A 24,706-nucleotide genomic window follows, 5' to 3' on the forward strand; every position below is an offset into this window, starting at 1 on the left:
CTCAACTTGTCTCCACATGATAGGCTTTATGTCTAGCATTACGATATGGTGATGTTCAACAAAATTGGATAGTGATTAGTGTTACCCAAATTATGCAACCTAGAGGGGGGGTGAATAGGATTGCTAGTAATAATTACCAATAAAAATTTATCTCTAACAATATATGCAAACAATAAGTATGCAATCAAAATAGAGAGATAGAGAGATAGAACCCGTTTATAGTGGTTCGGTCCGGATTTGTCCACGGTCCGGCCCTACTCCACTTCTCCTCAAGCAATTACTTGAAGGTTAGACTAATCTTTAAAAGATTACAACTTGTAAGTCTTGCGGGTGCTTACAAGAACCGAATGCCTCTAGCTTTCCCGAGGAGCTAGCACAACCGCAAGAATTTTCTCCGAAAACTTCTCAAAAACAATAACACCCAAATTCCAACCCGAATTTGGTCTTCTAAGCTTTCAAGTGTTTGACTCAAACACTCACTTAGGAAATACAAGTATGTGAAGAAGGTATGAAAATTATCGCTCACGACTTGTACAAATTTTCTCTCAAGAATAATATGAAAGTGGAAGAACAATGAGAATTTTTGGCTTTGATCTTTTGAGAATTTGCTCTTGCAATAATATGGAATGTTGTAGCTTGTGTATATACTCATTAATGAGTTCTTGATGCCTTATATAGCCATCCATATGCTTCCTAGCCGTTGGAAACTAGCCGTTGGAACTAGCCGTTGGAAACTAGCCGTTGGAAACTAGCCGTTTGAAACTAGCCGTTGGAAACTAGCCGTTTGAAACTAGCCGTTGGAAACTAGCCGTTGGAAACTAGCCGTTTGATAGAGTTGTCATCCGGGTGGTCGTCCGGTTGTCACAGCTTTCTGTTCAGACAGCCGGCTTGTCAGCCGGTTCGTCAACCTGTGGCTCACAATTTCATCTAAATAAACCGTTAAAACATGTATTGAGCTCAATAAAGTCTTTGTAAATATAAATCATGAATCCAAGAGACTTTATGCTATATTTCAAGGTCACGAAAATATTTAATTCGGGAATCGACTTTTCGATAATTTTGTATTTGCCGAATAAAAATATCATTGAATTAATCATCAAAATAATTAATAGAGATGCATATAAATTTTCACAAATTATAATGCATACATTTTTCAACAATCTCCCCCTTTTTGATGATGACACAAAATGATAGTTTTTATTCAAGTAGGAGTTATGCCAATCTCCCCCTTAATACATGCACCAAAGCAGTTATCTATGATCAACGAGTAATAGCAATAATCATCAGATCATAGCAAGCAATTTTTTTAAATTTGCCCAAAATGGCAAGATAGATCAATTAAAACTTGGCTTTTTCTCCCCCTGTGACATCATAAAAAAAACTAAAAAGAGAAAAACAATAGGGCCATGGTTCCAGCACCATGCCGCTCTTGCCCTGTAGCACTCTATCTTCGTTCATTGAGAGCTTGGCGTCCTTGATTTTCGTATTCTCGAATAATGGCTGCTACAACGGCAGCTATAATGCCAATCCAATACCACAGAGTATCCACATTTACATTCCATCCGAACCATGGTGGTATTCTCATGGTAAGTAACGCACACAGCAGAATGAAGATAAAGAGTTGCATCCAAATGGTTTGGATAAACAACCTGAACTCTGCTCGTTCGGCATCTCTTTCGTAAAACTCAAACGGTAACCCTTGCGGTATGTTTGCCATTGCTTGATGAGAGATTTAGGCCGAGAGAGAAGGAAAGATAGATAGATGAGGAGATAGAGATTGTGTTGTTGAATTTATAGAGTATGAGATTGCCGAATTGTTTGAAATGCTGCGCCGAATTGTTTGAAATGCTGCGCCGAAGTGTTTGAAATGGTGCGCCGAATTGATTGAATTGCTGCGCCGAAAGAGAGATAATAGGGGATGCGGCACCGAATAGAGATAGGATAGGGGATGCGGCGCCGAATAGGACAAGAATAGGGGTGGCGCCGAAAAGAACAAGAATAGGGGAAGAAAATTGTGTTCGGGTGTTTATTGTTGTGTCCCCTTAATACATGCTCCCCCTAAAAGAGAGCTTTTTAAAGAATGCGAGGGGTATTACCGAGAATGATTATCCCTGCAAGCTTAGAGACAAGAAATTCATATCGGCGAAGTATATAAGAGACAATTTAAGCACTAAGCCATGAAGTTCATACAAACTAAGTGTAACAGACTTAATAAATCAGAGTTAGCAACGCAAAAGCTTGAATAAGTCTCAATCCTCACGGTTGTCCGGTTGGACATCCGCTTGGACATCCGACTGACTGTCACGACCCTGACCCGCCCCTTGAGGTCTTAATCATGACAAATGCCAGTGATTTCTAGCAGAGGGCTCCCAAAAGACAGATTTCCAAAACCCACGAAATTATCAGCATATAACAGATTTGTTCAAGACTCAAAATAAATGATCAAACTTGATTCTTGTACATCTAACCAACACTTAAACATGTAAAGAAGGTAGGAGATCCCTACCTCGAGGGTTAGAAGCAAGCCCGAACATGGAGGAAACCTCAAAGTGCTCCGATCATGATTCTTCTTCGATCAATAGGAAGATCTCGTCGCGTAGAACAACTTTAGTACTTGGGATTTTTCCGAAATCTCATTCTAAGGCGATGAAATCGAAGAGAGAAGTTTGGAGGAGAGGTGAGAAAGAGAGAGAGTCGGTCGAGGGAGTAGAGAGAGAGAAACGTGTGTGTGTCTGCCCGGAAAAGAAAAGAAATATATGTGGGGGAGAATTATCCCCTACACACACCTTCACTTATACACCCATGCATATTACACTTGCATCCCGAACTTCTAAATTCTAGCACATTCGACATCCGAACTCATTCTCCATTTTATATCACAACTCATGCCTTAATAAAACATAAAGAATTATGGAAATAAAATACGGGTCTCTACACTGACAAATGCAGGTTAAGTCCAGAAAACGTTTAAGAGGAGTAGCATTAAAGACCATAAAACTGTTTTTCTGCATACCAAACACAGGAAAATGAAACATATGATAAAATGTTTGGAGGGTGATTTCTTTATCAAGATCATTTGTACTCTCCATCAAGTATGATATTTACGAATTCAATCAACTCAACATTGAATCCAAAAAAAATTTTTTGACATCAAGAACACAAAACTTTTTCATAAATGATTAGACATGCCGAGTTCTCGTCGAATGAAACAAAATTGTTCTTCACCAAGGGGTTTTGTGAAAATGTCCGCCAATTGCTTGTCGGTACTAATAAAGTTAAGTTCAATATCCCCTTTTTGAACATGATCTCTTATAAAATGATGTCTAATCTCAATATGTTTTGTTCGAGAATGTTGAATTGGATTCTTGGTTAAGCTAATTGCACTAGTATTATCACATTTAATAGGAATATGATCATATTGCAAATTGAAATCCTCCATTTGTTGTTTGATCCACAATATTTGGGCACAACAACTTCCGGCCGCTACATATTCCGCCTCGGCGGTAGATAGAGCTACGGAATTTTGTTTCTTGCTATGCCAAGACACTAGAGAGTGCCCTAGAAATTGGCAAGTCCCACTTGTACTTTTACGATCAACTTTGAAACCTCCAAAATCCGCATCCGAATAACCAATTAAATCAAATGCAACTCCACGTGGATAAAACAATCCTAAGTCATGAGAACCGCCAACATATTTAAAGATACGTTTAATAGCTTTTAAATGTGATTCTTTAGGACATGATTGAAATCTAGCACACATGCAAACACTAAACATTATATCCGGTCTACTTGCAGTGAGATAAAGTAATGAGCCGATCATACCTCGATACATCTTTTCATTGACGGCCTTACCATTCTCATCTTTGTCTAGCTTAGTTGATGTGCTCATTGGTGTGCTCATTGGCTTTGATCCTTCCATGCCAAACTTCTTAATAAGTTCTTTCGCATACTTGGCTTGGTTGATTAGGATCCCCTCATTAGTTTGCTTGATTTGAAGTCCGAGGAAGAAGTTAAGCTCCCCCATCATACTCATTTCAAATTCACCTTGCATACACTTAGCAAACTCTTTGCACATATTATCATTAGTGGCACCAAAGACAATATCATCAACATATATTTGAATAATGAGCATATCTTTACCTTTGGCTTTAATGAAAAGAGTAGTATCAATTTTTCCACGAGTAAAGCCATTGTCAAGCAAGAATGAACTAAGTCTATCATACCATGCACGTGGTGCTTGCTTCAAACCATATAAAGCTTTTGAGAGTTTAAAAACATGATCGGGGTATACATGATCTTCAAAGCCGGGAGGTTGTTTGACATAAACTTCCTCATTTATGAACCCATTCAAAAATGCACTTTTCACATCCATTTGATAAAGCTTGAAATTTTTGAAAGATGCAAAGGCAAGTAATATGCGAATAGCCTCTAATCTAGCTACCGGTGCAAAAGTTTCTTCAAAATCAATACCTTCTTCTTGATTATAACCTTGAGCAACAAGTCTAGCTTTATTCCTAACAATATTTCCGGATTCATCTAGCTTGTTACGAAAAACCCATTTAGTACCTATAATAGTGTGATCAAGAGGCTTAGGTACTAATGCCCAAACTTTATTTCTTTCAAATTGATTTAACTCATCTTGCATGGCCAAAATCCAATTTTCATCATCTTGAGCTTCCGGAAAGTTTTTAGGCTCAATTTGAGAAACAAAAGCTTGATTTTCACAAAAATTTCTATGAGACGAGCGAGTGGTTACCCCTTTCGATACTTCTCCAAGAATCAAGTCCTTTGGATGGTTTTGCACGAATCTCCAATCCTTGGAAAGATCTTGGTTGTCTCCCATGGCATCTTGAGGTTGATTAATAACTTCATCTTCTTTGATTTGAGAGCTTTCTACTTGAGTATCACCATCAACTTTTTCTTGAATTGTCAAGCCATGAATCTTATGTGTAATCTCTAAGTCATCATTATCAACAACATCCTTAGTAGCACAAGGATTAGATTCATCAAAGGAAACGTGAATAGATTCTTCAACAAGATTAGTGCGCTTATTATAAATTCTATATGCTTTGCTAGTAAGAGAGTAACCAATAAAGATGCCTTCATCCGATTTTGAATCAAATTTACCCAAGTTATCTTTTCCATTGTTTAATACATAACATTTACAACCGAAGGCATGAAAGTAATTAATGTTGGGTATTCTACCATTCCAAAGCTCATAAGGAGTTTTCTTGAGGATAGGCCTAATTAAAACTCGATTCAAAATATAGCATGAGGTATTAACGGCTTCCGCCCAAAAATATTTTGGCAAAGAGTTTTCACAAAGCATAGTGCGGGCCATTTCTTCCAGAGTACGATTTTTTCTCTCTACTACTCCATTTTGTTGAGGAGTACGAGGTACGGAAAAGTTATGACCAATACCATGTTCATCACAAAACTTTTCATATAAAGAATTGTCAAGTTCTTTTCCATGATCCGTACGAATGTTAGAAATAACAAATCCTTTTTCATTTTGAACTCTTCTACAAAGTTTAGTGAAATTAGGATAAGCCTCATTCTTATGAGCTAGGAACATCACCCATGTATATCTAGAGAAATCATCAACAACAACAAGACAATAATAGTTTCCACAAAGACTTGGAGAGCGAGTTGGTCCAAACAAATCCATATGAAGTAATTGCAAAGGTCTAGTAGTTGAAACAACATTTTTGGACTCAAAAGAAACCTTGGTTTGTTTTCCTTGTTGGCAAGGACCACAAAGTCTATCTTTTTCAAATTTGATTTTAGGAAGACCTTTTACCAAATTTTTTCTAGAGAGTTTTGAAATAGCATCCATACTTGCATGTCCTAGGCGCCTATGCCAAAGCCAACTATTTTCACTCAAAGCGGAAAAACATTTTATATCACAATTACTTAAATCATTGAGATTAAAAACATATACATTTTCAAGTCTTTGTCCAACGAAGAGTGTCTTGTTGCTTTTGACATTTTCAATGATACATTTGGATTTTTCAAAGATAACACGATTTCCTCTATCACATAATTGACTTATGCTAAGAAGATTGTGTTTTAAACCACTAACAAGTAAAACATCTTCAATAATAGGAGAATTACCTATATCACCGATTCCTATGATTTTGCCTTTGTTGTTGTCTCCAAATGTGACATGTCCACCATCTTTAGACGAAAGAGAATTGAAAGCCCTCTTGTCACCGGTCATGTGTCTTGAACATCCACTATCAAGGTACCAACTTCCTTCCTTGAGAGAACTTTTGAAGCATACCTACAATAGCACATCAATTCTTGACTTTTGGTACCCAAATCATCTTGGGTCCTTGAAGGTTAGCATTGATACGGTTCTTAGGAACCCAAACCTTTTTTGCATTAGAAGATGAGTATCCTTTCATAGGACATGTAGGAGAAATATGACCAATTTTACCACAATAATGACATGTCAATTTAGAATGGCTAGAAGGAGGAACATCTTTTTCAAAAAGATTTTTGTGTTGAGTGGGATTATAACCAATTCCGGCCTTGTGAAAAGAAACCATTTGTTTTCCAAGAAGAATGTCTAAACTTTCTTTTCCATTAGTGAGTTTTGAAAGAGAATTAGTTAAATCATCAATTTGTTTTTCTAAAGATTCGTTTTTGGAAGTATCCTTCAAATACTCTTTTTCTTTTTCCAAAGAGGTTCTTAAACTTTCATTTTCTTCCTCCAAAATATCTTTCTCTTCAATTAAATCATCTATTTCTAGTGAAAGATCTTTAGCAACCTTTTTAAGAAATTTGTTTTTAGAAACAACCTTTTCAAATTCTACTTTCAACTCTTTATAGGCAATAAATAATTCATCAAAGGAATAGGATGAGTCGAGATCTACCTCGTTTTCTTCGATGGCCATGAAACACAAGTTAGCGACCTCTTGTTGCTCATCGTCCTCATCGGAGCTACTATCGTCACTATTGTCCCATGTGGCCATCATAGCTCTCCTTTTGTCCTTCTTTGAATATTTTTTGGCATATGGACATTCACTTTTGATGTGGCCGGGCTTCTTGCACTCGTAGCAAATGATTGGATCTTTTTTGCTACTTTCTTCTTTGCCTCCATCTTTTCTTGAAAATCCTCTGCCTTTGTGAGATGCTCTATTTTTGAGGAGTTTCTTGAACGTTTTTGTGATGAGCGCCATTTCATCATCCTCACTTTCGTTGCTTGAATCCTCCTTGCTTTTTGATTTGCTTGTTGTACTTTTGAAGGCAAGATCCTTAACTTTCTTCTCTTTTTCACCCTTGAGGTTGTGATGCATTTCCTCCGTCATGAGAGATCCCATGAGCTTGTCCATCGTGTATGTTGAGAAATCTTTGGATTGTAGGATGATGGAGGTGGTAGTGTCCCAATTGGTTGGCATGGAACGGAGCACCTTCCTTGTCATTTCGGATTGACTGTAAATCTTTCCAAGAGCTTTTAAACCGTTAGTAATACTAGCAAATCTAGCAAACATTTGAGATATAGATTCATCCGGTTTCATTTTGAAGAGCTCATAGCTATGCACAAGAATATCAATTTTGGACTCCTTAACTTGACTATCTCCTTCATGTGACATTTCTAACTTATCCCATATTTCTTTAGCCGATTCACATGCGGAAACACAATCATATTCATTGGGAGTAATAGCACAAAAAAGAAGGTTCATAGCTCTATAGTTCTTTTCTATTGAAGCCTTTTCCAAATGACTCCACTCATAATCTGGTTTAGGCATAGTCTCTTCTCCAACTTTCTTAGTAGGAATAATGGGACCATTTTTGATAATTTTCCATAGATCATAATCCGTGGATTGAATAAAGATCATCATTCTATTTTTCCAATGAGAGTAATTTTCTCCGGTGAACAAGGGAGGTCTATTGGACGATTGACCTTCGATACAAGAAACATTACTAGTGGTTGCCATGGATCTTAACTCTTAGATGGTTAAATCTACAAACAAGAGCCGAAGCTCTGATACCAATTGTTACCCAAATTATGCAACCTAGAGGGGGGGTGAATAGGATTGCTAGTAATAATTACCAATAAAAATTTATCTCTAACAATATATGCAAACAATAAGTATGCAATCAAAATAGAGAGATAGAGAGATAGAACCCGTTTATAGTGGTTCGGTCCGGATTTGTCCACGGTCCGGCCCTACTCCACTTCTCCTCAAGCAATTACTTGAAGGTTAGACTAATCTTTAAAAGATTACAACTTGTAAGTCTTGCGGGTGCTTACAAGAACCGAATGCCTCTAGCTTTCCCGAGGAGCTAGCACAACCGCAAGAATTTTCTCCGAAAACTTCTCAAAAACAATAACACCCAAATTCCAACCCGAATTTGGTCTTCTAAGCTTTCAAGTGTTTGACTCAAACACTCACTTAGGAAATACAAGTATGTGAAGAAGGTATGAAAATTATCGCTCACGACTTGTACAAATTTTCTCTCAAGAATAATATGAAAGTGGAAGAACAATGAGAATTTTTGGCTTTGATCTTTTGAGAATTTGCTCTTGCAATAATATGGAATGTTGTAGCTTGTGTATATACTCATTAATGAGTTCTTGATGCCTTATATAGCCATCCATATGCTTCCTAGCCGTTGGAAACTAGCCGTTGGAACTAGCCGTTGGAAACTAGCCGTTGGAAACTAGCCGTTTGAAACTAGCCGTTGGAAACTAGCCGTTTGAAACTAGCCGTTGGAAACTAGCCGTTGGAAACTAGCCGTTTGATAGAGTTGTCATCCGGGTGGTCGTCCGGTTGTCACAGCTTTCTGTTCAGACAGCCGGCTTGTCAGCCGGTTCGTCAACCTGTGGCTCACAATTTCATCTAAATAAACCGTTAAAACATGTATTGAGCTCAATAAAGTCTTTGTAAATATAAATCATGAATCCAAGAGACTTTATGCTATATTTCAAGGTCACGAAAATATTTAATTCGGGAATCGACTTTTCGATAATTTTGTATTTGCCGAATAAAAATATCATTGAATTAATCATCAAAATAATTAATAGAGATGCATATAAATTTTCACAAATTATAATGCATACATTTTTCAACAATTAGTACATATAGTTCAAAGGTTTCGACTAATTTTCTAACTAAAACAGTTAATTTGGTATGGGATTTCAAAACCGTATGGGATTGAGAAAACTAGGTTCAAACTTGTTTGGTCTGGTTTCGGTAAATCTATGTAACCTAATTTTGGAAGAGACAAAATTAAAAGCAAACTAATTTCAATTATTATACGTTTGGTCTGGTTTAGGTAAATCTATGTAACCTAATTTTGAAAAAGACAAAATTAAAAGCAAACTAATTTCAATTATTAAAAGTTTGGTCTGGTGTCGGTTAATCTATGTAACCTAATTTTGAAAAAGACAAAATTAAAAGCAAACTAATTTCAATACTAGTATTTTTTTAATAAGTTTACTGGGTTACGAGAGAGGAGATTACATCAGTCATTTATTAACGTTTGTTAACATAATATACTTCGGTTCAGTTTCTTTCGGTTGACTTCAACCAAAATGATGCAGGGCGGCGTATGAACTACAGAAAGGACGAGTAAGAAAGACAATCACAAAATGGATAGGTTTAGAGAAACTCTCTCTAGACCCTTTTTCTTAATTAGTTGATAATCAATAACTGCTTTGCCCCGAAGGCTTACAACTTTGAATTGGCAGACAACCGTAACCCTAATTGATTCGACCGAAAAGGTAGCCTAATCAATCAACCATGCTATTTAACGAAAAATTACCAAAAATAAAAAATTCAAAATAATAAGCTATATGGAAAATAAAGAAAATTCTAAGACTTCTTCCAAAAGCGTGGCTTAATTCGGATTTTCTTTACCTAAATAATTATCAAATCAAATCTTTCCCGGCAAATTTGGCCATTCGGGGGCCCGAAAATCGAAGAACACCCGAAAAGCGGCTTAGGTCATGGTAAAGTCATGGGTCTTGACCGTTACCGTTTCGGGTTGAACATGGGTGGGCACAACATGAAATTTCGTAATCGCATAATTACGATCTTGCCACTCTAGACTTGAAATGCCTAAAGTATTCTTCCTCCTTGGCTTCTGCATCACACAATCAAAACCAAACCAATTTCCATTATTTTTGTTTTCCAAATCCAGAACTAAAGCAAACCGATATCTCAGAAAAACGGAACCGAACCAGTTTTTCAGCCTACGTTTTTTGGTTGGTTCAATTTCATTGGTTTTTATTTTGCCCAAGTGTCTGAGCGAAACGAGAAGTTTTTGGGTGCCGAGCGGGTACCATGTGGTGGTACCCGTCGGCGATCCGAACCGTCCAAACGCGTTTTAGATGGCCCAAATTTATTTCCTCTCTCCCCTCACCCCACTACTCTCTCCTCTTTTTCTCCCCCTAAAATCTGGACCGTCAAAACACGTTTGGACGGTTCGGATAATCGACAGGGTACCACATGCGTGATAACCTTTTTCTTTCTTTCTTTTTTTTAAAGTATTTGGAATGGACTTCTGATTTCAAATTATTTTTTTGTCAAATATTGTATACATCAGCAGAGGTTAATGAGAGAAGTTAGCGAGTTAGTCCATAGGGGGTTCAGAGGCTATCTATAGCTCTGAACCTACACACCGCCCACAACGGGACCTGAATCCTGATCTCTCACAAGGGTGAGTCAGAAGTTACCAACTGGGCTTGTTGGTTGCCGATTTCATTTGAAATACTACCTCTTTTGTGACCATTAATTCTCCTTAGGGTTTTTATTATTATTATATTTACTTAAAGTCCCCTGAATGCTTCAATATCATTTCGTCATATTGAAGAATAACGAATTGCTTAAGGGTGAAGGAAAATTAGGACAAAGGTTGTATGCAATGTTTTACAAGTCGGCTGCCTAAGTCGACTTGTTCCTGCCTAGGTGCCAAGCGGGAGTAAAACGCCTAAATTAGACGGCCGCTAGTCAGCGTCCAAACAGGGTACTAGGTGCCTCTTTTTTGTTTAACTCACGCCGAACATTTTTAGAACATTGACTGCATATATCACGCGGTGCAATAAATATCACGTCGTACGAGATGCAATTAGTAACAAATATCACGAGATGTAATTAATACACACTTTCACATTTTTTTTTAAATCAACGAAAGTTAGTTTTGTTAGAATAAATTAGATTAACAACATGGAGAAGGAATTGAACACCTTGTAATTAATACACACTTCCACTTTAGCCCCGTAAAGTTTATGTATTTGCAAGATTAGTCCCTAGAACTTCTATAGACGCCTCAGTTCTTAGTATGATTCATTCAGAAATTCAGAGAAATACCATTGTAAAGAGTGAAAGTGAGGTGGTGAAAAATACTTCAATAATATCTTCCCTAGTCTGTTGGTCTTGCAGTCTTAACTCTTTACTTGACAGTTCCTAAAGAAACGATCTTCGCTATATATCTTGTGTTCCGTTGTTCTTTACTTGCTTTAATTTTATAACAAAAGACTGAAGGGGCTGGGCATTATGGAACTGGAGGTGACCCTTTTCAGATCAATACAAAGCCTAGGATGGTAGTTTATGAAGATCCATACTATTTCCCAGTGGTCAAGGATTTCATACCACCAAGACTGGAAGCAGGCAAAAGTACTGCCACTGAAACCCAAGTTTACGACAGATGAATTACAATGAGTGATTTAAGATGATATATCATCTGAAGGACCATCACAAAGGATTAAACGGAAATTAAATTTGTTTGCAAAAAAAACAAAAAAAGAGACAACATCTTTGTTTAAACCTTCAGGGTTCAGCAAAAAGATAACCTAAAATACCAACACTACACCGAACTGAGAGCTTTCTCATTTTGTATTTTGGATTTCTATATGCAGATTTTCAGAGTACAAGACTAAAGAAGGGTGCCCGTTGAGACGCCAGCCAGTAAGGATTATGATCCTCTTTCTTAGTTGAAGCAAGCCCAGCAAAGGTAACTTGTAATGGAGCTCTAAATTGGAGCAACAGCCGAACCCAATACAAGCGGTTCACTGATTTCAAGGAGTTCGTTGCAGAGACCGGTGAAAACAGCGGAATCTGTTTCAAATGGTCTGAACTTGATAAGAGCTGAAGGGACCAGATCCTCCTCGTCAAGGGTTATGGCTCTCTCCCCTGTTGCGGGAAAATGAGGAATCACACGCCGTTTGATCGCTAGAGGATTTATTAGCTCAAACTCCAAGCTGGGTTCTTTCACTGCTAAGCTGACAAACTAAAAGGTAAAAGACACCACATTAGATTAAACCCGTAGAAGATATCATAACTTTCTGTACTCTTTCTGCAGAACTCGAAAAAGAGCATGTAATACTTTGCTTGAAAAGTAGAAAAATAAAAGTATGTAATACTAGAGATAAGAACAAAATCCCATGTCTGACACCAAAACATAGATTGTGCATGAAATCTGTTAGATGGCTCAAGGCTGATAAAAAGAGCTAAAAATCTATTAATAATCAGCTTTGAAGGATGAAGATCATCAGGCCCAGATAAAGCAATTTGGTATAGCCAGGCCCAGGACTGAGGAGCCATATTAGAGGAAAACTGTTCAACTGATCAAAACGTTGATCATTTCAAAAGCAACCTCATATCAGGTACCCATACTTCCCAGAATATCACGGAGACATGTGCCCCTTATATCATTAAATACCCTCATATATTGATTTTAGGCAATTTAAAAGTGAAATGAAATTTTAAGAGAGAGAGACACTAGAATAGTACAACTGTTAGATGCTTTTGCTATACAAGAACAATGCCAGTGTAAAGCCAACTTGAAATTGCATTCAATGAAATAGAATAAAGGGAGAATCTGAAGTGCGTTGATGGGTTATAGAAAAGCCCTTTCTTGCAATGATCTTCTGTACATTATTGTCCCGAATATACCAAATTTTCTAAAACCAGTGGAAAAAATCAGCGAATCCCAAACTTGGCACATCCATTGCAAAAGTGAAAGCATACTGAATGAGGCACACGAAAGGACAAATGCAATGAAGACTCTCAATTCGTCAATCTAATAATTGATTTTCCCATGTCAAAAAAAATGCAAGAGCAAGTGAATTGAAAGTTGTCCACGCAGGCCACATCAAATTGTTGCAACTATGAAAACCTATATATTGGGACAAGTCGAGAGGTCAAGAAAAAATGGCCTTCTTCCCAAATGACCTTGGAAAATTAGCATAGAAGGCCGGCAATTCTCAATTCAATCCCATCAAATTCGGAAACCAGAAAACTAAGGGAACAGAAGAAAAGAAAATTTGTACTTAAGAAGGTGTAGAATAATGGATTCCTAATCTTGGCATGCAAATAATTCTCCTAGGATTTAAAACAAAAAGTAATGGAAAGTGGTCAGATATTAAATGGATAGCAGAAACATATTAACACAAAATTGCAAATGAATCAAATTTGCAAACCTAAGGAAAGGAAGATGAAAGAAGCTGTGGTAATGCTTAGGGTTCTCGTTTCGACAGTACACGCAGACAAAAATTCGACTGATTGCTTACATGAAAAATCCAACAAAGTTATGTAGTATAGGAGTCTCTGGTAGGAATATGCCTGTCGTCCACAGGCCATTCCCTAAGCAAAAGACTTTGTTGTGATGTTACTTACAACTGCCACGAAATTGGTGTATGGTGTCATCCAAATCTAGGAAAGATAGGTGCAAGAACCACTCTAAATTGTTGCTCATATCAACTTGATACGAGGGAGAAAGCAAAGAGATGTAGTTTTGTAGGGTCATTTTGTAGATTCCTTTCATGTGTAATTACAACGGGCCTTTTGGGTTTTTGGCCCTTCTTTGTACATGGGTAGCATCCCCTAATGCTCTTCGGAAAATATATATTCCTTTATATGATTATAACACCTTCCCTTAAAAAAGTTTAGACCAAATGCAAGCCAATATAAGGCCCAAACTACAGCTTAATCTGACACACTAAATGTGTGACAACTACATCCATTGGGCCAATAAATTTCGCAGTCAAGAAAAGCCACCAACTCCTAGAGCCTAAATGAATATTACTAAAACATTCCCATGACATGATTGAATATCCAGTCAACGCTGCAGCCTTTCCTTTTTCTCTGCTGCGAATAGAAGATCCCCCATTCTTCTAAAGGGTTAATGCAGATATGATTTTATCTATTTGGTCCTACTTTATTTACTCTATATATACATCCAGCTTTTCCCATTCCTGATTTTGAAGGTTGGCAGCTTCCTTTTCTCTCAATGCTAGTTAACAATTCGCTCTCTAGTTCTAACATATATTTGTTTGTCTGTCTGTTTTCCCAAACGAGAAGACATCTCAGGGTTGGTCATCAAGGCCAACTGGCCAACCATTTGTGATCAAGACGATGACAACTTTTTCAATGGACAAGAATGAATATCATATATAAATAAGGCATTACAAGCATGCAAAAGTTGCATACTCAAATGCACTTGTATCAGCAGGAAACCTTCGATAATGGAGCAACCAACCACTTGAAAGTTGATATTATGAAAGGAGGGAACCAACAAATTACTGCACTTGAATTGATAAAACCACAAATAACTAAATAAGGAAAAAAAGAAGGGACTACAAGAACTAACCTCGTATAAAGCACTAGTTGGCTCCGAAGGAGAGAAGACACCTTGCAGCACCACTCCATCGGGAAACTGGACCCGGATTACAGTTTTTTTGTATCTTTTTCTTGCAGCTTTTGCCTGCTTTTCCTTATATGACTTGGGGATTAAAAGTTGTGATTCTGCCATCTTTTTCCGCCTCATATCTGCATCTCTTTTAGCCTCTTCAAGTGAAATGTTATAAAACGAATCCGGCAGCTCAATTTTAGCAGCTTCACTTTCCGGAACAGAGAAGAACACGCGTATCTAGTTAACCAAAAATGATTAGGAGCGTCAGAAGCAGATTATAATAAGAAAAGACTGATAACCAATGATAATACAAGAACTCAACAGCGAATAATTTCTAAACAGAAAGACTCAATCCATAATGGTGAGGCAATTAACTCATCTAATTTGAATAGCCTTCAACCCTCAATAATCAAACTGATGCTGGAATGTATCAGAACATAAAATCAACAATAATCACACAGGTAGACTTAGGTAAACATTCCAACGCATCACAATCTCAAGGCCTGTAGGGGGAAACAATTATCTTCAAGAGAAAGAAAGAATGAAAGAAAGAAATCATCTAGTCTTTCTATGAGAAAACTTTCCATTAATATCCTCCTTTTCCATATGACATACACATGGGAAAGAGATAAAAATAGAAAGAAGTCAAAAAGGAGAAACAATAACAAAAAATAGAAAACATTGGAAAGTGAGGGTGACGCCCCCTTGGGGGTGTTTCTACTTGTTTAAAGGTGCTAAAAAACTAAGCTTTTGGGGTGCGTTTTGGGCAGGTTCCTTGCAAATTGCTGAAATATGGAAATATAGTCAATTGTCTCGGTTAGAGCTTGCCCCGCATTGGTTTATTATTACTCCAAAACTAATACATGAGCCTGGACAGCATCTAAACCGGCTGCCAATTGATTTTGAATTGGATGCTTTAGTAGTCTCTTTTGGTTTATGGAATTTGAAAGTCGGCATCATTGAATGTAACTATGAGTGGACCCCGTCCAAAAAATACACTAAGAACCACAATGACAGGCACCCAATAGTGGTGCTTAATCCCAAGTACAAATACCATGTAACCCAACGTCCCACCAGGTGCTCCTACTTATGAAAGTATAAGCACCGCCTACAAGTGACTCAAAATGGAGCCTAGTTCAAACTATAGACATGAGTACGGATGTGTTTGAGTGACTTACCCATGCAATGTTCATAAACCAATTCTGTTGTAGAACGTACACTGAAGATTTTGGCAGGGGTTAGACTGAATTCTTGGAATATTATATAGTTATTGACTTGTGGTTGCCAAGTGGCCAACGGTATTTGAGTGACTTTTGTATAGATAAAGAAATCTTGTTACCTCCAATTGCAGTTTGCGTTACACAATAATGAGTAAATTACAAGGATCGCCAGCATAAAGAAAAACATAACGAATGACTTCTAAAATGATGAAAGGAACATAGCTAACCAAAATTTTAAGATTGTACTTGATAAAGAGTTTCCTTCTCAACATTTGGAATTTTAAGAAGAGGTGTCTAGATTTTTTAGGTGATTAAGAGACCAAAAAGGTTTAAATACAATACGTGGTCATGTGTGTCTCCTAAAATTTTAGGGTTTTATGTGCCACGGTGCCCTCTCCTGACGTGTCAATATGCCATAAAATTAAAGCAATCTGATGATACATGGTATCATACACAAGGCTCCACCTATCGATGTCCTAAAATTAAAGCAATCTGATATCACTTATCTTTTTTTCGAACGGGCGTTTTAATCCAAGGCCTTTGACAAGCATCCTTGTTACAAGGTATTCTGACTTATGCTTCTTTTAGTTCAATAGTTTCCTCTCCTACACAAGGGTTGTCTAAAATAATGAAAAGAACATAGCTAACAAAAATTTAAGATTGTTCAAGAGAAGCAAATTTAAGAACTACTAGTTAAGAAGTTTCCTTCTTCTTATTTGTAATTTTAAGAAGAGGTGTCTAGATCTTTAAAGTGATTAAGAGACCTAAAAGGTTTAATAGTAATGATACATGGTCATGTCTGTCTCCTACAATTTTAGGGTTTTATGTGCCATGGTGCCTTACCATGACCTGTTGATATGCCATACATATATCTGTGCCCCATGGTACAAGGTATCACACACAAGGGTCAACCTATCGATGTCAATAGATGGAAGCAATCTAATCACTTCCTTGGAAAAGTATCCTAGTTACAAGGTATTTTGACTAATGCTTCCTTGTAGTTCAATAGTTTCCTCTCCTAACATAACATAAATCCATCCTTTTCCATCATTTAACCAGCAGGGTAAGAATGAATCTTGAATTTGAGTTTTCCAACGAATTTGACTAGTGTATTAATCCATTTGACACCTGATGAATCAAGGCTCTAGTAATCCTTGCAAGTTATAACAAGTCCCCATTAATCCAAGATGTTAAGAAGGTTGCATGAGCACACAGATGCATCTCTCTCTCTCTCTCTCACACACACACACACACACACACAAAATGTTTAACTCTGGTATGCAAATCCAATCCAAGAAACAAGACCAATGAGAAGCCAACAAGAGTGTTCAACTGTCTAGATAAATAAATCTTGTCACCTCCAATTGCAGTTTGCGTTGCACAATAATGCATTAATCACAAGGTCGCCAACACAAGATTGTACTAGAGAAGCAAATTTAAGATTGCACTCCGTAAGGAGTTTCCTTCTCTGCATTTTTGCAATTTTAAGAGGAGTCTAGATTTTTGAAGTGATTAAGAATTTAAGAGACCTAAAAGGTTTACTGATGATACATGGTCATGTTTGTCTCCTACAATTTAAATGTGCCATGGTGCCCTTACCATGACGTGTTGATATGCCATACAAATATCTCTGTCCATGCTACACGGTATCATACACAAGGCTCCACCTATCGCTGCCATACAATGACAGCAATCTAATCACTTAGCTTTATGCTTCCTTTTAGTTCAATAGTTCCTCTCCCAGTCAACCATAAATCCATTCTTTTCTGACATTTAATCTGCAGGGTAAGAATGAATCTTGAATTTGAGTTTTTTGACGACTTTGACTCGTGTATTAACCCATTTGACACTTGATGAATCAAGGCTCTAGTAATTCTTCTAAGTTCTAACAAGTCCCCATTAACCCAAGATGTTAATAAGGTTTGCATGAGCGCACATAGGCGTCTCTCTCTCTCGCTCTCTCTCTCTCTCTCTCTCTCTCTCTCACACACACACACGATGTTTAACTCTGTTATGCAAATCTAATCCAAGAAATAAAAGATGGTTTGCAGACAAAAAGAGAACATAAAAGAGCATTTTACCTGTCTGTCAACCTTGTTCGGCTCAACCGGTTCATCTATCTTAGATGGAGCTGTAGAAGGCATTTCTTCAACCTTTTGCGGTTCCAATAACGATATCGCCTTCTTAATTCCAAGGATTCGCTCCTCTGAAGGAACTTCCATTACTGCCCACATCTCCCCATCTTCCTCTCTCAGTCCAAACCCGACACATTCCAACAACTCCACTCCTCCAGTAACTTCACTAACAGCCTCCCGTATCTTCGGATTCCCCATCCGAACTCTCCGAAACTTGGCGTTTTCTGGTTCCTTCACAACATTTCTCAACAACCTAAGAACAATCTCAACCGATACGTCTGAAGGCTTCCCGGAAACGTATGCACCAACACAAGTTTCTAATTCATTTCCAGACACAGAAGTACCATCACTTTCAGATAATTCTACACCGCCACCAACGTTATTGGCCTCTACACTATTTAAACAACTGTCTACATGACTAGAGACTTCTTGTTCAGACCCATAAGCACGGCCACAAACAGGACATTCAAATACATTCAGAGAATACCCATTTTTGTTCCTGTTACCTGAGGTGATCAGAGTGTCAAAAGGATCAAACCCAGTTGCTGTTCTTGGTTTCGAATCAGTTCTTGGTTTCGGATTCGAACCCAAACCCGTTTCACTTTTAGGCATGTTGTCATTCACCTGGCGATCCGAATCAGCTGCTTTTGGGGGCAATGGCTTGGGATTCAAGGCAGCAGGAGAGGGGTGGCTCGGCCGGGCCGGAGTCGGGTTGGTGGGGCCCGAGGAGGAGGAACCCAGAACTCTGCCTGGGCCCTTGAATTTGCCAGAAGAAGATGACGAGAATGGGTTGTTGACTTTCTTCATGAAACCCTTGACCTTGTCCTTCACATCATCCATTGTTATTACTCAATACAACAAATTCAATTGAAGAAATAACCAAAATCAATGGAATATCCTCAAGAATCAAATAAAGGGCGGAGAGAATAAGAGGGAGTTGGGTTTAATAACAGAAGATGAATCGAAGGAAAAATCGATGAGGTTCTTTATGGGTTCGAACTAGTTTTTTTCCTTCTTGGATTCGATATGTCGACGTGAATAGGACTGGGAAAGGAATTATTAGGGTTTTCTTGGGAGGTTTTTACGAGCGATGGAATCTCTGGAGATTTTGGTTGATATTTGGCGGGGATGGTATTAATTGCTTCCCAAGTCGGTTTGCCGATGAGAGACCGCAACGTGTGGGGCTACGGACTTTCATATAACCGGATGTGAAGGCTTGCGCCGATGACTATTTCCAATTCTAGCGTTTAGGAGTTAACGATAGTACAAATTTCGGTGGTCTCACCCATTACGCGTAAGTGTATAAAACGATTGTGAGACAGTGAGATTATAAAAATTGATTTTAAGTGTGCGCAAATTGATCCAAAATATGCTGTACTGACAAAAAAAAATCGGTAGTTCAAAATTTGAAATATTCAACCTTTATGAAATTCAAAGTTTCAACCTCTTGCGAACAAGCATTTTAATTATTTTTCATGGCTATCTGACCAAACATGGAGGTTTATACACCCACGTTGCTTGTGGCAGTACAAAGATGAAAATCACACTTAAAAGAAAAATCTAGGGCCACAATTGAGTTCGGATTTATTCAAATGTATGTACACTCAAGTGCACTCAATGACGCTATACACAATTATAACCAGAGTAGTATTTTAAAATTGTGTTTCAACTTATTAAATACTATAAGAGAAGAGATATTTTATTGAATTCGATCATGAAACTGTACAATGAGACCTTTATTAATACAAGAGAAGAGAGCCTAATTATGGAAGAGGATCATCCAAATTATAATGAAATCGTAATCAATTATAATCAAATCACAATCACAATCTCAATATCACGATATGATCACGTAATTAGTATATGCTAGGATTCTAACATTCCCTCAAACTCAAGAGAAACTAAGAACAACCAAGCCAAGCCAAGCCAAGCCAAGAGAAGCCAGGAGAGAGAAACGGTTAGGAGAGCCAAAAGTCGGGATCCAAGAGCAAGGAGAACAGCTAGGAAGAAAACCAAATAGTCAGGAAGAAAAGCAGGAGAAACTATGAAAAGCCGAAAAATGAAGAAACCAATAATTGAAAAGCCACAAGCGAAGGTGATGAAGAGGCATGGTGGGTGCAAACAACCGTAAAGTGTGAAGGAGATTGACAAAGTAACTAAGTGCTTGGCGGACGGTAGCGAAGCTTAGGCCACTCGCCAGGAGCGAATATCTACACCGCTCGCCAGGAGCGAATATCTACAGGGCCTAGATCTTATAGCTTTGATACTATGTTAAATATGAGAGAAGAGATATTTTATTGAATTCGATCATGAAACTGTACAATGAGACCTTTATTTATACAAGAGAAGGGAGCCTAACTATAGAAGAGAATCATCCAAATTATAATGAAATCGTAATTAATTATAATCAAATCACAATCTCAATATCACGATATGATCACGATAATTAGTATATGCAAGGATTCTAACACTACTTACGGGTGTTTGGGATCAATGGCATTGAGTGATTATTTGGTGATCTTGGTGCACCGCTACGTGATGCCCTAACACATTTTTAAGAACACATTTCCGTGGCGTTCAGTAATAAACCCCACATAAATGTGTGCTGAATAAAAGTGGGGTGAATAAGGGTGTTGGGCGCCAAGTTGCCCCTAGACCACCAAATTGTTTTTCCCTTTTCACCAAAAATTCACGTGAGATCTACATGCTTAGTTCAAGGTTCACTTGAAATTGCGGTGAAGACGGTGTTGGTGAATCATGTGGCAGTGCGCCGGTACCCCACCAATAATTTTCTGAATATATGCACACTAATCATTCATTCTTATTTTGAAAACAACAATTTTAGTGACACATAAATTCACACAGTGAGGCACACATTACTTGTACACACAATTAGGGATACTTGGGGCTGTACACCCTCTGATGTATGCGTGCCCTCAAACATTCGTACTTGTGTGCATGTGACTTTATGTCACCTGCTAACCACACAGACAACTGTGCACAGATTTTATTGTGGGGTCTACCACAGGTCTCACACAAATGATTCGAGTCATTTATTAAATGTAAAATATTTTTTTAAGAGTTTCTGCGAAAAATCAGGTTAATACTTATAGGTACTCGATCTAGTCATCTAATTTTTCATTCATAGTTTTGGATAATGAAAAGTTAGATGATTGGATCAAAAATCTATAGGTATAAGATTGAGCTGATTTTTTGCAGGAACCCATGAAAAAAGTATTTTACATTTAATGAACGGATCGAATCATTTGTGTGGATCCGTGGTGGGCCCCACAGTAAATCTGTGCACAATCTGTCTTTGTGGACAGACTTAGGTCTTCATATAACCCAGGCCAATATCAATCCAATCCAATTGCGATTGGTTGGTTATAATAATAATAAACAAATATTGCGATCGGTCATATATCTCTTTCCAACTAATCCATCCGTCCTTAAATAATTGTTCCGCTGGCGAACCTAGACATTTAAAATAAGTTTTTATTAAAAAAATTAATTGTTTTTACAAATCAATAGATATTAATGAGTACTTTTAAGTCGTGAAGAAAATTTGAGTTTTTTCACGAGAAAAATTTATATTTTTAATGGCTTAAATTTGCGAATCGAATACTTATTTAGGAACAGAGGGAGTATTAATTTTTTTTGTTTTATCTTTTTCCCATCCAAAACAATAAAATACTAGTCTTCATAAGACTGGTAACTTAAGAACATATAATCTCTATTATAAAACAGAAGGGTGTTGGGACAAGTTGTTGGAACGGCTTAGATTCATTTGATCCAAAGGCTGTAGTGCATCCTCCCACTTCCCGATTAAGTACCCATGATTTTCACTTAAATCACATAACTGCCATCCCCTTCCAATTGGAATGCGTAGTGCTGTAGGCACGGGTTAGCACTAGTAATTATATAAAAGTGAATTGTGCGTATTCGGTAACGATATGTTAATGACGATATTTGTTTAATGCATTACTTGATATATTTAATTAGGTATCCCATTTCATATTACTTGAATAGTTTAGTTTGCTTAAATGAAAATGCCCGAATTACCCCTGATGGCCGGTCTCCTTCTTCTTCTTCTCATTTTCTTTTTAAGTCAAAGTTATAGAATGGGAAATGATACCCCCACTGCAATTGACCCATCGAACCACCCACCGCACACATGCCGGGCCCACTTCGACCACCGAACAGCCGATCCGAGCCATCCAAAAATTCTAAAAAAAATCTGAGTGGGCCTCATGCGAGAATTAATGGCATCCAACGTGTGTAGATACTCGATCTGAACTTCCAAAAATCAGAGATCCGAGCCATTAAAAAATGGAAGATTTATTTGAGCACTTACACATGTCGGATGCCGTTGATTCTCGCGAAGGCCCACTCGGTTTTTTTTTATAGAATTTTTGGACGGCTTGGATCTGCCGTCCGGTGGCCAGAATGGGCCCAGTATGCGTGCGGTGGGTGGTTCGGTGGGTCAATTGCGGTGGGGGTATCATTTCCCTTATAGAATTACATTCAAAGAGGTACGATAACAGCTAGCCTGGACGCTACTACGTCACTTATTTGAAGTCCGCAATAACTAAATCAAGCACACTAATAAATGACCCAAGAAATATATAATAGCAACAGAACTCGTCTAATTGAAGAGCTATAAAATACGGAGTAATAAATTTTTGTCTTCAAAAAAATTTAACCCTTGAGCTCTCAGTAAAAAGTGTAAAGGGTGGTCAACCAGGCTAAACCTAGTTGGTTACCATACGATACGATGGCTCTTGATGAATGAAAACACAAGGAGGTAAGGGTGTAGTTAATTCGAATATTTACAACGACTAATTGTGGATCCAAAACAACCATAATCAGGCCATAGCAATAATGAAGAAAAATATTATAGGATACCGCACGAATTAATTCAATTTCAGCACCCTCTCATAACCTATATAAACGCGATCAGTCTTCTGTCCGTGCACTTAAAAGCCAAAAAATAGCAAAAACTTTTGCATGTTTTTGGCACCTACTTGGGAGAAGTTTTTGGGTACTGAACGGGTACCACTGTCGGCAATTGCAGCCGTCCAAACCTGTCTCGGCTGTTTCATGCGTGGGTTTTGTTTGAGTGGTCCTCTTTTTTGCAATATGTGTTCGACAAGAATTTCCGGCCGATTGTTGTTCATGTTATATCATTGAGCGAGAGATTTTTTCTATTCTAACCTGGTGATCCCCTCTACAACATCTGTGTACATAAACGAAAAAGCTAGCCTGATTCAACAATTAGGAGAGGCAGCTAATTCGTTTAAGGTATCGACAACTCTGCATCATATTACAGCAGGGCAACGTAAATAAGTAATAACTACACTTCGTGGGATGCAAGAAAATTCACAGCCAGGATTTCAAAATCTTCTTTGAATTGTGTATATAAATAGGATTCCAAAATCTTCTTTTGTACCCACAGACAAATCAAGTCGAGAAGAAGATCGATCGGTCGATGGCTTTCAAAAGCTTCATTATGGGTCTTGTTTTCTCGATCATGGGAGGTGGTCGGATTCTTCCGAGTGTATTTTTCAAGGATTTCTGCATTCCCGGTGGGGGGAGTGGATGCTTCTCGATGTGTTCGTCTCAGATATCTGCAGCCGATCAGGTCAAGAGAATGGTTGGGGATTGTGGTTTCACCAAGTGATCGATGGGTGAAACCGGCTTGTAATCGTTAAGCAGTTGTTGTTATCTGTAGTAAAATCTTATTGAAATAAAGCATTCCTTTGTTCTCTTATTTTTCTTTTCTTTCTTTATGATGTGATTTAATTTTTGTATCTTATCTTTTTTTTTTTCTCGGCAAACAAAACTTTTATAAACTTGAAAGGGATAAATCGAGGGAGAAAGAAGATAAGTATAAAAACTTACTTGATTGAAAAAGAAAAGAAAAGAAACATCCAACAGAAAGTTGGACGTAAACACACTTAAACATAAATTACAATTTCACCTTTCGGATTCCATCAAGTTATCCCTTAAAGTCCTCTCTCGTATAAACCTTAATGTCAAATTTCACCTTTATCCACATCGTAAGGCTTTTGAACACAGCCCCCCTCTCTCTCAGGCCTGGAGCTTAATTTAAAAAGAAGAAGAAATAATTAGAGGGCCTTGGAGGAATAGGCCAGGGAGTGTTCTATGAAATAATTTAGCTAGGCCACTAATTTTTAGGGTTAATTGAGAAGATCGATATGCTTTAATTGGAAATTTGTAACCATACGATCAAATGGCTACCTTTTTTTTCACAAAAAAATAGACCGGTAAAATGTTTACATTGGTGCAAGAATGGATTCTTATTTTGTGAATCAGTAGAGGGTATGCTAAACATAAAGGGTTTTTAAACTTTATAAAAGAGAAATGGAAACAAAACCTCTGTCCTAATCTCACCTATTGAGTCTAATTAGTCTTTTAGTGAATTAATTAGTCCTTTTTTTTTTCTTCCCCAAAACGATAACTGGTGATATTATTAACTCATCAAAACAGTACATCAAGATGATGACTCGTTCTTGGATAAATGACTACGTAACTAAGATGACGGAGACTCAGTCCAAAGACTATACTCTAAATGACTCCTTTAATGAGTTCAATTAGTCTTTTAATGAGTCCAAATCCCATTCTTTAAACTCAATAGGTGAGATTAAGATAGTTTAAGGACAAAATAGGTGGTTTTGGTGCCGACTG

At 37.6% G+C, this 24,706-nt stretch overlaps 1 protein-coding gene across 1 annotated transcript; it reads right to left on the reverse strand.

Moving 5' to 3' along the window:
• Positions 1–11,663: 11,663 nt before the first annotated feature.
• Positions 11,664–19,224, reverse strand: LOC131301391 (plant UBX domain-containing protein 2). The gene is made up of 3 exons (XM_058327640.1): positions 17,945–19,224; positions 14,602–14,880; positions 11,664–12,240 (listed from the first exon to the last, which is right to left on the reverse strand). The coding sequence occupies exons 1-3, from the start codon at positions 18,836–18,838 to the stop codon at positions 11,983–11,985; spliced, it is 1,431 nt and encodes a 476-aa protein (XP_058183623.1). The 5' UTR covers positions 18,839–19,224; the 3' UTR covers positions 11,664–11,982.
• Positions 19,225–24,706: the final 5,482 nt, after the last annotated feature.

This window comes from Rhododendron vialii, chromosome 9a (genome assembly GCF_030253575.1).
Source record: "Rhododendron vialii isolate Sample 1 chromosome 9a, ASM3025357v1".
NCBI lineage: Eukaryota > Viridiplantae > Streptophyta > Magnoliopsida > Ericales > Ericaceae > Rhododendron > Rhododendron vialii.

What these genes read in the sequence shown, in the direction of transcription:
- LOC131301391 (XM_058327640.1), bottom strand. Translation starts at nt 18,838, where the DNA reads ATGGATGATGTGAAGGACAAGGTCAAGGGTTTCATGAAGAAAGTCAAC. An exon ending in CGAACAAGGTTGACAGACAG is followed by an intron (nt 14,881 to 17,944) that starts GTAAAATGCTCT and finishes TTGGTTAACTAG; the next exon opens with ATACGCGTGTTCTTCTCTGT. An exon ending in CAACTAGTGCTTTATACGAG is followed by an intron (nt 12,241 to 14,601) that starts GTTAGTTCTTGT and finishes TTTACCTTTTAG; the next exon opens with TTTGTCAGCTTAGCAGTGAA.